The 14,466-nt window shown below is 67.0% G+C and overlaps 2 protein-coding genes across 2 annotated transcripts; one reads left to right on the top strand and one right to left on the bottom strand.

Moving 5' to 3' along the window:
- Window positions 1–4,697: 4,697 nt before the first annotated feature.
- Window positions 4,698–6,519, bottom strand: C7H11orf68 (chromosome 7 C11orf68 homolog). The gene is made up of 2 exons (XM_062197759.1): window positions 6,398–6,519; window positions 4,698–5,999 (listed from the first exon to the last, which is right to left on the bottom strand). The coding sequence occupies exons 1-2, from the start codon at window positions 6,517–6,519 to the stop codon at window positions 5,243–5,245; spliced, it is 879 nt and encodes a 292-aa protein (XP_062053743.1). The 3' UTR covers window positions 4,698–5,242.
- Window positions 6,520–6,823: 304 nt separating this feature from the next.
- DRAP1 (DR1 associated protein 1) lies at window positions 6,824–8,766 on the top strand. Its single transcript, XM_062197758.1, has 7 exons — window positions 6,824–6,936; window positions 7,123–7,195; window positions 7,274–7,367; window positions 7,448–7,567; window positions 7,654–7,747; window positions 8,190–8,278; window positions 8,547–8,766. The coding sequence occupies exons 1-7, from the start codon at window positions 6,895–6,897 to the stop codon at window positions 8,659–8,661; spliced, it is 627 nt and encodes a 208-aa protein (XP_062053742.1). The 5' UTR covers window positions 6,824–6,894; the 3' UTR covers window positions 8,662–8,766.
- The last annotated feature ends 5,700 nt before the right edge of the window (window positions 8,767–14,466 follow it).

The following is a 14,466-nucleotide window of genomic DNA, read 5'->3' as shown; positions in this document are numbered from 1 at the left end:
GGTCTCCGGTGTGAGTTCTGCTGTCAGCTGGCCTGGGTTTGTTTTAAGGATCTATGTGTTTATGTGACAGAGTGGCAGAGAGAGGGAGGGAGACAAGAGAGAGAGAGAGAATCTTCTATTGCTGGTTCACTCTCCAATGGCCCCAACAGCTGAGGCCGATCCAGGCCGAAGCCAGAAGCCTGGAACCCCATCTGGGCCTCCCGCACGGCTGGCAGGGGACCGAGCCCTCGACCCATCACCGCCTGCCTCTCAGGCGCATTAGCACTGGATGGGAAGTGGAGCAGCCGGGCAGTCTGAGCCGATGCCGGTGTGGGCGCAGAGGCTTAACTGGCCGCACCACATGCCTGGCCCTGTTTGCCTGGGCTTGAACCCCAGAGCGGCCACTTGGTGACTTGGTAACCTGGGCGATGCCCCGAGCTTCATGACTTGGCTTCGGCGTTTGAGAAAAGGATGTGCCCACTGGTGGGGTTGTGGGGGGAGCAGATAAGGCTCGCAGAGCACTTAGCACGGGACGGGTGCAGCCAGGGAGCACGAAGTGCCGGGGGCTGTCCCAGTGGCTTCAGGAATTGGCTCTGTTCTGACTGCAGCTCCTTGGCCCTTGTGCGGCAGCAGCGGACGGCCGGCGTCCTCGGCTCCCCGCCGCCCACATGGGAGACCAGATTGAACTCTGCGTGCTTGGCTACGGCCTGGCCCAGCACTAACCCTGGCTATCCCAGGGTAGTCGCAGCCTGTTGGCCAGTTCTCGGACGCCAATTGGCCCCAGACTGCGACTCCCCACCCTTCCTGTCCCCCAGGCTCTTGGCAGCCCAGCCAGCTGCCCCCATGGGTGCCAGCTGCTCCCTGGGCCAGGAGTGGGATGAAACGCTCATCCGGGGATGAAAGGCAGGCGGGCCTGGACTGTGCCAATAAACCGCCCCACCCGTGCTGGGAGGACCTCCAGGCCGCGGTGTAAACTGAGTCATGGGGGGCCGGGGTGAGTCACGCAGCCTGGGAGCCGGAGCCAACTGGGGCAGAGCTCGCCTGCATGGGGCCCTGGGCACGCCCCAGGGCGCCACAGAGCTCGGCTTCCGGCACCCAGCAGGCCCCTGGCTCAGGGCCCACAGCAGCAGGGCTTCCCCGGGCTCCCTGGGGGACAGAGCCTAGCGGTGGCCCCCCAGTGCCTGCGTGCGTGCGTATCTGTACACACACACACACACACACACACACGTACATGCGCATGCGCGTGAGGTTGTCTGTTGAGGCCGGAGGAGGGGGGCAGACAGGAAAAGGGGGGGGGAAGGATTGGGGTTTGGAGGGTGCTCCGCTGCCCCCTCCTGGCCTCCGAGGGTGTGGCGGGTTTCCCACGGGCACCAGCCTCTCTCTGCCAAGCCCAGCAGAGGCCGACCTGTTCCCTCTTCTAGGGTCTCCCCGGGAGCAGAGTTGGCACCCGAAGTTGGGGAACTTGTCCCAGGGAGGCCTGTGCCCTTCGTTTTGTCTTAACCCACTGCACGCAATGCTGGTCCTTGATTAACTACTTTTACAAAATATTTTCTGGAGCCAGCATCCAGAAATCAGCTCAGTGGGTAGAGCTGCCGCCTGCAGTGCTGGCATCCCATACGGGTGCCGGTTCCGGCCCTGGCTGCTCCACTTTCAATCCAGCTCTCTGCTGTGGCCTGGGAAAGCTTGGGCCCCTGCACCCACGTGGGAGACCTAGAGGAAGCTCCTGGCTCCTGGCTTTGGATTGGCTCAGCTCCAGCCATTGTGGCCAACTGGGGAGTGAACCAGCGGATGGAAGACCTCTCTCTGCCTCTGCCTCTCTGAAACTATTTCAAATATATATATATATATATATATATATATATATATATATTTAATCTGTTTTCTGCAACACCAAAGCGTGACAGGGCGGCCATCACTCTGCCGTCTCTCCCCGGGCAGCTGTCCCCGCCCTCTGCCAGCCTTCGTCCTGCGTCTCTCGGTCCAGTTTCACTTTACTCCACCCGGAGCCGGAACCCAAACCAGATGGGCTTGGTGGGTTTCTCATCTGGGTGCCCTCGAGTTTACCCCTCGGCACCAGGGACGCGCGTCAGAGGATGGGGAGTTTCCCTCCGGGGCTGAATCAGCTGTGTGACCCAATCCTGTCCCTGCCAGGGCCCCTCCCAGCCGGCGGGAGTGGGGAGCAGCTGCCCCGCGGGGAAAATCCCCCAAGCCCAGCCAGAGCTCCAGCCGCAGGCTTCTCCCACTCCGCTGTTTCCTGTGGGGCCAGGCGGGACGGGGCTGGCCCAACAGAGCAGAAGCCCCTGCCAGCCCGGGGTGGGGGGCTGCGGGGTCCCTGCTGTCGACGCGGGAGAGCACTGTTGCCCAGGCCGGCTTCGTTTCTGCATCGGGACAAAGGGGAGTGTTAGTGTTGGCGCAGCCTCTCTCCGGGGTCCCCAGGACCTGGCCTGCCTGCTTTACAAGCCCAGCATTCGAGTCCCGGCTGCTCCACTTCCAGCCCAGCTCCCACCTAATGCACTGGGAAAGCAGCGGATGCTTGGGCCCCTGCACCCACGTGGGAGACCCAGATGGAGCTCCTGGCGCTGGCTTCTGCCTGGACCAATTGTTACAACCATTTGGGAGTGAACCAGCAGATGGAAGATCGCTCTCTGCCTCACTCTGCTTTTCAAATAAATACATTAAAAAAAAAAAAAAAAGGACCTAAGTCATTGCTGCATCCATTTATCTCTGCAGAGCCCCCGATCCTTCACATGGATGGGGAGGGGGTGGGCGGCGCATCCGAACGGCCCGCGTGCACCTGTGGGCCCTGCCATGCCAGCTCTGTAACCTCGAGCCAATGCGGAGCGTCTCTGGGCCTGTTCCCTCTTCTGCAGACGTCCATCACAACAGGGCCAGGTGAGCAGAGCCCAGAGCAAGGCGGAGCACAGCACAGCGCCCCCTCCTGGTTACGAACCGGAGGTGGACACCGGGGCCTGCAGGCGGACAGCGACTCGCCCAATCGCTCATCTACCCAAGACTGTTTAGGCGGCACCTGCACTAGGCTGGGCCCTGCACCGGGTGAGGAGGAAGCCCCGGAAGACGGAGCTCAGCCACGCTCAAGGGCCCCTCCACACAGAGACCAGAGCCATGGTGGCCAACAGGTATTGTGGGAGCCCGGGGGTGTGCCGGCCACCGTAGGGGTGAAGACACCAAGCCAGTGGCTCTGAGGCATGGACTCAGCCAGCGAGAGTCGGGCGTGCCAAGCCGGGGCTACAGCAAGAGCCAAGGCACAGTGACAAAGTGACAAAGGCCAGGATGAGCAGGAAAACCACAGGCGGCTTGTGATTCTGGAACAATGGTGAGCAGCCAGCAGAGCGAGGCAGGCGGGGGCCGGGCCCAAGCTGCCAGTAGTTTCATCCATTCTCTGGATAGGTTCTGGAGAGGCTGCGCGGGCCCCGCACTCCACTAGGCTCTGGGGACGCGGCTGAGGCTGACTCACGGCCCCTGGCCATGTGGCTTCGGGGCCCTCAACTGAGCGGTTCCGAGGAGCCCACAGTCCTGAGTGGCACCGCCTGGCAGGTGTCCAAGCACAAGGCGCAGGGCTGCATGCCAGGGGCTGCGCCGAGCGCCAGCTGGCTTCAGTGCCGCGGGCGCAGGCACAAACGGGCACCCAAGGGAGACCGGGGGCCTGCCATGGCGGGGCCAGGAGAGTGGGCTCTGTCCTGCAGGCTGCAGGGAGCCGTGGGGGCCGGTGGGAGCCTGTTGTGAGGGTCTGGAGACGTAGAGGCGTGGGCTCAGGCAGGGGAGAGCGTGACCGGCTCATCATGGAGGGAGTGCTGGGGGCCGGGATCGGCCAAGCCTGGCCCAGTCCGGCCAAGTGCAAGGCCCCCACGGCCCGAGGAGCTGGCTCTAGGGACTTCCCAAGACGGGTTGGGGGGACTTGGCCTGGGGACGGAGTGGGTAGGAAGCTGGGGAGGGGGCTGGGCCAGCACCGCATGACTCAGCCACTTCCACCCAGTCAGCCCGGTGGCATCTCCGTGCCTCTGCTCCAAATTCCAGCTCGCTGAGGCGGCGGGAGGCTGAGTCAGCTCGGCACAGTGTTGGAGGGGCTCCTGGCCCCCGCCGAGGCGGGGCTGGGCCCGGGCTGCAGCGTGGGGAACGCTCCCAGCTCGTGCGCAGGCTCAGCACGGCAGGGCCAGGGGGACCGCGGGAGCACGGGAGCGGATGCACTGTGGCTGCGCGGGGCTCACCTGGTGGACGGCACTCAGCGGGGTCAGGGCCTCGCTCTCGCTCAGCCGGATACCAGTCCAAGCTCCGAGGAAACTTTCCCCTCTTGGTCAGCTTCCTTGACCAGAGTCCACATCTCCCCCGGAGGGGTCGGAACCGCTCTGCGGTGGCCAGGGCTCCCACATCGCTGGCTGCCCAGGTGCCCAGTGCAGGCGCTGGAGCCCAGCCCACGCCCTGCTCCGGCCAGGACTGCCACCACCAGGTGCCACACACAACAGCGGCTGGGGGCTGGGCGTGGCTGCTCAGACCTGCCGGGAAGCCAGCGAGGGACCGGCTCTGCTCTGCTGAGGCTCTCGGGGGGAGCCAGGGCCTGGCACCAAGGCCTACCGCATCAACGGGGTGCAGGAGGGAAGGAGGCCAGCTGGGTGTGTGCAGGGGGTGGGGGTGTCCTGGCCCCGCCGCTCCCAGCAGCCACAGCAGGTAACCACCCAGTCTTTGGAAAAACACTCAGGACGCAGACCCAGGCTGGTTTTATTGAGATGCCAGGAGCAGGCACGTGTCTGGTAGCCGGGAAGAGAGGGAGGTGGCGCAGGCCGTGTGAGCCGGCAGAGGGGGGCGGCTGTGTCCGTGGTGCACACCCCCTCTCTGCTGGGGGCTGAGTGGGCGCAAGAACCTCCTGGCTAAGTGGCACGCTCAGGCCTGCGGGCCCTGGCCCCGCACTGGAGGCTCCACGGGGAGGGACTGGAAGCACTGTTTTCCCCGTGAGAGGGGGGGAGGAGAGCGGGAGAGTGCACGCGGAGGGGAGGTGCGGCGGGGTGACGGTGGCCAAGGCGGGCTCTCTTCTTGGTGTCTGCACCCACCCCGTGGCCCTGGGCTGCAGGGCGGAGCTCCGAGGAAGAGGGAGGCCGAGGCCCCGCCCTCTGGGGGGGGCCAGGGGCAGCCGGGGCACAAGTCCAAGGGGATCGGAGATGCAGGCAGTTGTTGGGCGACCTTGTCCTCAGAGCTGGGGGGCTTGGCTTTCCGGGGACAAGGAGGAAGAGGCCAGGCCGTGGTCACCCCACTAGGTCAGCTCCACGCTGTTGGCGCGGTCCAGCACGCGGGAGCCGCGGGCCCCGCCCCCGAGCTGGAAGCGGCTCTCGTAGAGCGTGGGGCACAGGTGCCAGCGGTTGGCGCGGTAGATGCCCAGGTAGGTGTACACGTCGGGCTTGTAGGTGAGCGGGCACTTGATGCCCGCCGCGCGGATGGCCGAATCCGCCTCCAGGACGCCCAAGCGGTCCGTGAAGTCGTCCGTGTAGACGCAGATCACCTGGCGGCCCCCCTCCTTGGCGCGCGGGCTCACCTTGGCCACCTGCAGCCGGCCTCCCACCACGGCCCGGGCGATGCCGGCCCAGGCGTGGTCCAGCTTGAAGCCAGGGCTCAGGTGCATCAGCCACTTCCCCGAGAGCACGTGGTGCGCGATGGCGAGCTGGCGCAGCGTGCCCGGCGTGACAGGCCGGCCGCTGCTCTGCAGAGCCTCCCAGGCCGCCTGCAGCCCCTGCACGTCGCCGGAGTTGGGGGTGTAGCCCTGCCCGTACACGGCGATCCAGCCCACGGGCTCGGCGTTGGGCGACCCGGGGTCCCCGTAGCGGGTGACTTGGGACGGCGGGTACTTGGCCAGCCAGGCATCCAGCTCGGCGGCAGGCGCGGTGCGGGCATCGAACACCAGCCAGGGGTCCATGTCGGCGGCCATGGCCTCGGCAGCCAGGTGCTCCGCGGTGAAGCCATCCTCCCGGCCGCCGGGAGAGTCCTCCTCCTCCAGCTCCTCACCCGGCTCCATCCTGCCGGGAGGGAACCCCGTCAGAGCAGCGCCGCGCCAAACCTGAGCCTCGGTGCCGGGGGCGCTACTACTCTCCTTGGCTCACCCGCAGCAAACCGGCTCCAGGGCAAGGAACGCAGGTGCGGGAGCTCCGGCCCCAGCTACCCCGGGCCAGCGGGGCCGGGCGTGGAGGGAGAGGCAGGGAAGAGGAGGTTCGCGCAGCCCCCGTGGCGGGCCCTCCCTAGGGGGCGTTACCGGGCCCACTTCGAGGCGAGGACCTCGAGGCCCCCAGACGGCAGTGACCGGTCGGAGACGAACGGGGCAGTGCTAGGACTCGAACCCGGGCCTGTCGGCCGCCGCGCCCCCCGCCCGGGTCGGGGCTCTGCCCCGGGCCCGCCCCGCCCGCCGCCCCGCAGTCACCTCCGGCCTTCGCTGCGTTCCGCGCCGGCCCAGCTCCGGGTCCGGTTCCGCTCCTGCCGGGGCTCCGCGCCGCCGCCGCCGCCGCCGCGCCCCGCCCCCGCCACGGCCGCCGCCGCCGCCATCTTAGCGCCCCGCCGTCTCAACAACAACTTTATAGACAAGCGCGGCCACAGGGGCGGGGCCGCCGGGCCGCGTCCGCCGCGCTGCGGGGCGGGGCCGGCGCTGCGGGGGCGGGGCCGGCCCGGGGGCGGGGCTAACGTTCGCCGCTGGGGCCTTGGGGCGGGCGGGAGCGGCGGCGACGGGAGGCGCCTGGGAGACGCCAGGGGGCGGGCGCTTGGGCGCGGCGAGCGGCGTCGTGCGGGCGGCGCTAGGACCCCGCCGGGGAGCGGCGGCGCCAGGACCCGGGGGAACCGCGGCGGGCCGGCGGCGAGCAGGCCCGGGCGCCCGGAGGCTGCGGGCGGCGGCGCGGGGCCCGGCGCGGCGAGAGAGGCCCGGAGATGCCGAGCAAGAAGAAGAAGTACAACGCGCGGTTCCCGCCGGTGAGCACGTGGCGGGGCCCGGCGCGGCGGGGGCTCCGGGTCCGGGCCCCGCCGCGGGGGTGCGGGGGGCGGGCGCAGCGCGGTGCTCGGGGCGGGGGGGGGGGCTTGGCGCCCCGCCCCCTTTCTCCCGGGACCCCCGCCCGCCGCAGCGGGCCGGCGGGGGTCCGAGCGCTGTCCGCCCCGCAGGCGCGCATCAAGAAGATCATGCAGACGGACGAGGAGATCGGGAAGGTGGCGGCGGCCGTGCCGGTCATCATCTGTATCTTTGGGGGCGCCGGGCGGGGGGCGTGTGCGGGGGGGGCCGCCCGGCGCCCGCGTGCTCCTTGACGCCCCGCAGCCCGGGCGCTCGAGCTGTTCCTCGAGTCGCTGCTGAAGAAAGCCTGCCAGGTGACCCAGTCCCGCAACGCCAAGACCATGACCACGTCGCACCTGTGCGTGGCCCGGCGCCGGGGGGGGGGGGCTGCGGGGCGGCCCGGCCGCGGCGTCACCCCGGCCTCCGCCGCCCCCGCAGGAAGCAGTGCATCGAGCTGGAGCAGCAGTTTGACTTCCTCAAGGACCTGGTGGCGTCGGTGCCCGACATGCAGGGCGACGGGGAGGACAACCACATGGAGGCCGACAAGGCGCCTCGCAGGTGCGGGCCGGGGCCGCGGGGGCGGGCGGCGGCGGGCGGCGGCGGCGGCGGGGACCCCTGGGCACACGGACCGCGCCTCCCCCAAGGGGCCGGAAGCCGGGCAGCGGCGGCCGCAAGAACGGAGGCGTGGGCAGCAAAGGCAAAGACAAGAAGCTGTCGGGCACGGACTCGGAGCAGGAGGTGAGCGCAGGCCCCGGCCTCTGCCCTGCCCTGGTCCCGTCCTTCCCCGCGGCCAGTCCGGGTCGCAGCTCCCCAGTGACCGCGGCCACACCTGGGGTCGCAGCTCCCCAGTGACCCGGGGTCCCAGCTCCCCAGTGACCGCGGCCACACCTGGGGTCGCAGCTCCCCAGTGACCCGGGGTCACAGCTCCCCAGTGACCACGACCACTCCCGGCTCTCAGCTCCCCAGTGACCGCGGCCACTCCCGGCTCTCAGCTCCCCACTGACCGCGGCCACTCCCGGGGTCGCAGCTCCCCAGTGACCCGGGGTCGCAGCTCCCCAGTGACCCGGGGCCACTTCCGGGGTCGCAGCTCCCCAGTGACCGCGGCCACTCCCGGGCTCCCCGCTCCCCAGTGACCCGTGGCCCGTCCATGCCTTTGCTGGTCACCCCCTAACCCCCGCAGGATGAATCTGAGGACACAGATACTGACGGGGAAGAGGAGACCCCGCCGCCCCCTCCCCAGGCCAGCCACCCCCCTGCCCACTTCCAGAGGTAAGCAGCCCGGGGCACCAGAGGAGGCGCGCGGGTCCCCAGGGCTGGCTCCTTTCTGGTCGCTGGGTGTGGGGGTGGGAGTGCAGTGATGGTGGGCTTCAAGGCCGGGGACCCCACGCTGACCAGGGGCGGTGGGCGGAGCCTGGGCAGCCCGTGGCCAGCTCTGGGCCCGCCCCTTTCCCTGGGGCTTGGCCGCCATTGGTGCGGGGGGGGGGGGTGGCGGGCAGAGGCCTGAGCCGCGGATGGTCTCCCCTGCTTCCTCCCGCAGTCCCCCGGCGCCCTTCACGCCCTTCGCCTCAGCTCTGCGCTTGCCGGCTGTGCCCGCGGTGCCCCCCGGCCCCTCGGCGCCTGGCGCGGAAGATGAAGAGGACTACGACTCCTAGCGCCCTCTGCCCCCAGGCCGGCCTCCCTTTTACTTGGTTTTAGTTGCTTTGGGGGGAGGGACAAGGTGGAGCTGTTCTTAAATTTATTAAAAAAAAAAATAACAAAAGGACCTTCTGTGTCGGTGGCAGCCTCTGACCGGGGCTCGTGGCTGTCTGCCCACCCGCCCCCCACCTCTCCTCCCTTGGTCTGTGGCCGGGGCAGCAGCAGGCCAGGCGGTGAGTTGCGGAGGTCCAGCCCGGGGAGCTGGAGAGAGGCCACCCGGCGAAGTCTGGGGCCTCTCGTGCTGTGCGGCCCTGGGTGTGCTTCTGCCCTCTCTGGGCTGCCATGTAGGACCCAGGCACAAGGGAGGGGAGGCGTGGGAGGCGGTGGAGGGCCTGGAAGGCAGCTCCTGGGTGGGACGGTGGCGCCCTCTGTCCATCCACGGGTGTGTCTGAGCAGGCCAGGGGGCTGTGGTGCCCACAGGACCGGCGTGGAGGCTGTGGGGAGTGCAGGCAGGAGTGGCTCGCCCAGGCCTCCTGGAGCATTTTTGTCCTAAAAGGCTGGAGCCGCCAGGCTGTGGGTCCATCACCGCCTTCCAGGGAGGCGTTTGGAGCCTGGGGAGAAGGATGGCGGCTTGACCGCGGGAGGGGCTGGGAGCACGGCTGTGTTCAGGACCCCCCCCCCCCGGCTCTCTTCTGCAGTGGTCTGCTGCGGCCAGCGGCCTCGCCTGCTCGATGGGCTGTGGGGGTGCGGAGGGCAGGTGTGTGAGTCTGGGGCAGGGGCCGGGGGGAGAGCCTGGGGCGGGTGACCGAAGGAGGCAGAAGCGGCCAGGCCAGGCCAGGCCACCCGGTTGTGCCAGGAAAGAGAGGCCAGCTGTCAGATGCCTTGGGCGCCAACAAGGAGGCGGTGCCTGGGAGGCCAGAGTGCTCCGTGCTCCAGTCCCAGGCTTGTGGCTGGGGCAGGCAGCAGGACGGGGGGTGGCAGAAGCTCCCAGGTGAACGGAAGCAGCAAGGCTGTTTGTTTTTAAAGATTTATTTGTTTGACAGGCAGAGTTACAGAGAGGGAAAGACAGAAAGCTCTGCCACCCACTGGTTCACTCCCTGGGTAGCCCAGAACTGGGCCAGGCTGCAGCAGGAGCCAGGGACTCCATCCTGGACCCAAGCGCTCGGGCCGTCCTCCATTGCTTTCCCAGGTGCGTTCGCGGGGAGCTGGATCAGAAGTGGAGCGGCCGGGGCAGCCTAACCCCCTGGACCAGGGCGCTGGCCCGCGGGGTTTTGTTTCTTAAGACGACAGAAATGCAGGCTTTTAGAGAGAGAGGCCAGAGGGACCGGAGAGTGGAGTGGGCAGAGAGGAAGGAGAGGCAGGGAGTGGGCTTCCGTAGGAGGTGGAGGTGATGAGTTACCTGGGGGTGACGTGGAGCGCTGGGGGAGCAGATGGACTAAGGCAGCCCGCGGTGGGGTGGACGGTGGAGCGGCCGGCGGTGGCACCCCGGGCCCGGCCCGCCTTGCTGGTGCCCGTCTCCAGGAGCCCTCCTGCCTCCTCCCTGAGCCTGCAGTATGCAGCTGCCCCACCCCGGGTCCTCAACCTGGCCAATCGCAGCCTCCCGTGCTGCCTGCCGCTGGGATCTTGCCCCCGGGGCCTTCGGCGGGGCCCTCCGGGAAGGGTGGTGGTTGTTTTTTGTTTAAGGATTATTTGGTTCCCTCCCCAGATGGCCACAGTAGCTGGGGGTGGGCCACACTGAAACCAGGAACTCCATCCGGGTTCCCCATGTGCCCAAGCACGTGAGCCACCCTCAGCTGCTTTCCCAGGCGTGTTAACAGGGACTTGGAGCGTTCTGATGGGGCATACCCGTGTCACAGGTGGCGGCTTAACCCACTGTACCACAACGCCGGCCCCTGGGGAAGGGTTTTGGCAAGACCCTTGGCAAGGGTGAGTGGCGGCCAGGCCGGCACAACGTGGGCCAGAAGCTGCTGGACGCCGCCCAGCAGCCCAAGGGGGCGATCCTGCCTGCAAACGAAGCCAGCTCAGTGCCGCGACGAGACATCATTACAGTAAACGAGCACCTGCATCCAGTGGGGCCGTTGCCGCGCACCCTGGGCTTCTTAGCCCCCTGAGCTGTTGGGTGTCTGTCGCTCTTAAGGGAAAGAGGCCCCATGGACCCCAGGAACCCACCCCCCCCTCCCCCAGCCCTGGGAGCAGAGTTCTTTAGCACCAGGGGGTGGAGAGGGCCTTGTGTCACCAGGGAGGAGTTCTTGCCTAGTGAGCATGAGGACAGGGTTGGGAGAGGAGACCCCGGGCGGGGAGGGGGGCCTGTTGCTGGGGCCGCACAGCAGGGACTTGCACCAGGAGGGTCTCAGGTGGTGCAGGCAGGCCGGGGGGCTGGCAGCTACCCAGCTGCATCAGGCAAAGGCCCAGGGAGAAGACACAGTGGCTGCAGGGAGGTGCGGGGAGCAGCTGGCCTGTGGATTCAGCCTTAGGCAGAGTGTGTCAGACTGGAATGGCTGGAGCCAGGTCCTGGGTTCAAATCCTGGCTCTTCCACTCAGCAACCTTAGGTGCCATGGCTTCTGACTGCCACAAATGGAGCCAGTTGCTACCTACGTTCATCATATACAGACTGCACTGTGGGAGAGCAGGCTGGGTACACCTGTAGGGGGCGTAGCTTGCTGATATAACAAATACCAGGTTCAAGTGCAAGCTTGTATCTGGTCCCGGGAGGCTCATCTGATCAGCCGGGATCACTTCTCCAAGGGGACTTCAGGGCCTAGGTTCCTTTTTGCTGTTGTTGTTGGTAAAGATTTATTTTATTTATTTGGACAACAGATTTACAGAGAGAGGTAGAGACACAGAGCGAGAGGTCTTCCATCTGCTGGTTCGCTCCCCAAATGGCCTCAACGGCGGGACTGAACCAATCCAAAGCTGTGAGCTTCTCCCAGGTCTCTCACGTGGGTGCAGGTGCCCAAGCACTTGGGCCATCCTCTGCTGCTTTCCCGGGGCAGGGGGGAATTAGCAGGGAGCTGGATCGGAAGTGGAGCAGCCAGGACTCGCAGCAGCGCCGATGCCGGCACTGCAGGCGGGGGCTTTAACCCGCTGGGCCCCAGGGCCCAGGTTCTCAGGCCCTGTCATCCTCAGCCCGTGTCTCCCACGGTCACTATGGCAGGGGCGAACTCAGAGCCCAGGGAGGCGTTCAGGGGCTGGGACTGGAAGCACTCCAGGGCCTCTGCCCCACTCCCACCCGTCACCGGCTAGGACTGACTGGTCACAGCGTCCCAGCCGAGCCAGCCTGGGGTGGCCGGTAGCCAGGTTCAGTGGCAGGACCTTGCAAGCCATTGGGGACGTGCCCAGCTTTGGCACGTGTTGAGTTCCGCCTCCGGCGTCAGAGGGCAGGGGCTGGAGGAGATGGTGCACCTGCTTGGGCCGGGCCTCTGGGTGCCTCCTGGGAGTGAGGGGGGATGGCTTCTCTCCGGCAGGCAGCCCTGGACCCCGGGGAAGGCGCAGCCTGTCAGTGCCTGCTCTGTCGCACTCAGCAGGGGAGCCCGGAGCCCAGCCCTATCTGAACATCCCAACAGCCCCGCGAGGCAGCCCCCAGCCCTGCCTGTGTCCGGGGTGTGGCCAGTGCGTGAAGTGGGCAGCTTCGGAGGCCAGGGCAGCAGCGAGGGACCGTGACCCGCCGTCCCCTCCTCGGCCCCAGCAGCCCCGGGGCAGGATTCATTCTGCAAACATTTGCTGAGCCCAACCATGGTCACTCAGCAATAGACGAGCTCCGGGCCGCCCACCAGAGGCTGAACCCAGAAGGGCTGATGCCACTGGGCGCTGGGGAGGGGGCGGCCCGTGGCCCAGGGATTCCACCGAGAGTACACCCTGGGCCGCTGCTCTTGGGCACGAAGCTCTCGGATGTCGCACGGCAGCTGCCGCAGGGCCTGGAGCTGGCCGGAGCGCACGCGGGAGCCGTCTGGAAACGTTCTGTAGCTGGGACTGAACCAGGGTTCCGGGTTTTGCACACTCATTACTGTGTTTTTGTAGTGTGCTCATAAGGTGTAGTTACTTTGTATCTACGTGGCCCTCTCTCTCCTATGGGCTGTGGCAGGCAGTGGCCATTACGTGAACGAGACATTCTTGGAGTGTCTGGAAAGGGAGAAACAGATGTGACAGAGCAGTGGGATGGGCACGGGGTGCTGGGGGAGCGAGGCGTCACGCAGGAGGCGTGGGGAGACCAGGCCGGGAAGGGTGGTCCAGCCCTCTGTGCCAGGCTTGGGAAGACTCCAGTGTGGCAAGATTAAAAAAAAATATATTTCATTTATTGAGTTTCATTTTGTTCGTAAGGCAGAGCAACAGAGACAGATGGAGGGAGATCTTCCACCCACTGATTCACTTCCCAAACGCCAGCAAAGGCCGGGGCTGGGCCACGCTGAAGCCAGGAGCCTGGAACTCCTGGGGGCTCCAACATGGATGGCAGGGGCCCAGGTGCTGCATTAGCAGGGAGCTGGACTGGGGCCCCAGCCAGGCACTCTGACGAGGGACGCGGCCATCATCCCGATCAACGATTCAAGCCACTGGGCCAGGTGTGGCGATATTCGTAGAGAAAACCCAGCCAGCAAGCGAGAGCAGGCCCCACAGCTCTGTGGGGAGAGGGCTCTGGGGGCGGGACCAGCAAGGGCACAGGCAGGGGGATGGCAGGATTCCATCAAGTTCCTCTGGGGGCTCCCCTGGTGCTGCTCCCTCACCCACCTCCCAGGACCAGACGCAGGAGCTGCCAGCCCTGGGTTCCAGGAGGGTCCATGGGGCACTGGCAGCCTCTCTGGGCCCCAGAAGCCTTGTGGAAGGGGAGAAGGGGAAGGTGTGGGGTTCCTGTCACACACCTGGTCAGGGTGCCGCCTGACCTAGAGGCCCCAGGGGCCGGGGAGGTGGGGGGGGACAGTGGAGGGAGGGGTGACTCGGCCCTGTCCCTGCCTGGCAGCTGCTCCAGGCTCTGCTTTCGACATCTGCCAAGTGGGGCTGTGCCGCCCGCCCTGGGCAGAGGCTGGGCGCTCCGTGCAGCTCATTCTCCTGCCCTTGGGAGCTCCCAGGGTCCTCTCTGCACCCTGCGCCCTGCTCTCGGTGGGGCGGGGTGTCCTCATCAGCCCCTCTATAAATGAGACTGGTGCTCCCGGAGCGAGGAGCGCAGGGGCCGACAGGGTTGGACACAGGTCTGTGCGTGCGTGAGCGGCGCACTCCCCACCCCCCATCTTAGGTGCAGGGGCGCTCAGCTCCGGGACGTGAACCCAAGATCTCAAGTCACTGCCCCTCTAGCTGCAGGTGCACAGTGGGGGATTCCTTGGGCTGCCCCCCCGGGCGCTGCACCGGGCCTGGCCTCACCTCTCCTTGGCACAGGACCCTTGGTGACCATGTGACCGGACACTCTTGGGGACGCCTTGTAGCGGGGGAGTGGACTGGATGTGTGACCCCCGTCTCCATTAGGAGAGCGAGCTTATCTTTTTCTCTGAACTTGGTGCCTTCCTATTCCATCGTGTGTGTGTGTGTGTGTGCACGCGGGCGGCGGGGAAGAGGTCAATGACAAAGGAAAGGGAGTTCCCCATGCCCCCTGCCCGGCAGAGGGGCAGGAGCAGAGGCCAGAGGAGGCCCTGCTGGTGAGGCTGTGGCCAGGGGAGTGTGGGTGCCTGTGGTCATTCCAGGGAAGCTGTGGCAAAGCGTCCATGGCTGGTCCGCTCTGGGTATACCCCTGACAAGTGCAAAGACGTGTCCCAACGTGGCCTGAAGTGGCAGAGTCGGTGACCCCCCCCCAGGTGCCCACCACTGGGGAAGGCTGGGCTGCAGGGGCTAAGCGAGA

This window comes from Lepus europaeus, chromosome 7 (genome assembly GCF_033115175.1).
Source record: "Lepus europaeus isolate LE1 chromosome 7, mLepTim1.pri, whole genome shotgun sequence".
Taxonomy (NCBI): domain Eukaryota; kingdom Metazoa; phylum Chordata; class Mammalia; order Lagomorpha; family Leporidae; genus Lepus; species Lepus europaeus.
Note: the sequence above shows the minus strand (reverse complement) of the source record. Positions and strands in the feature narration are given on the sequence as shown.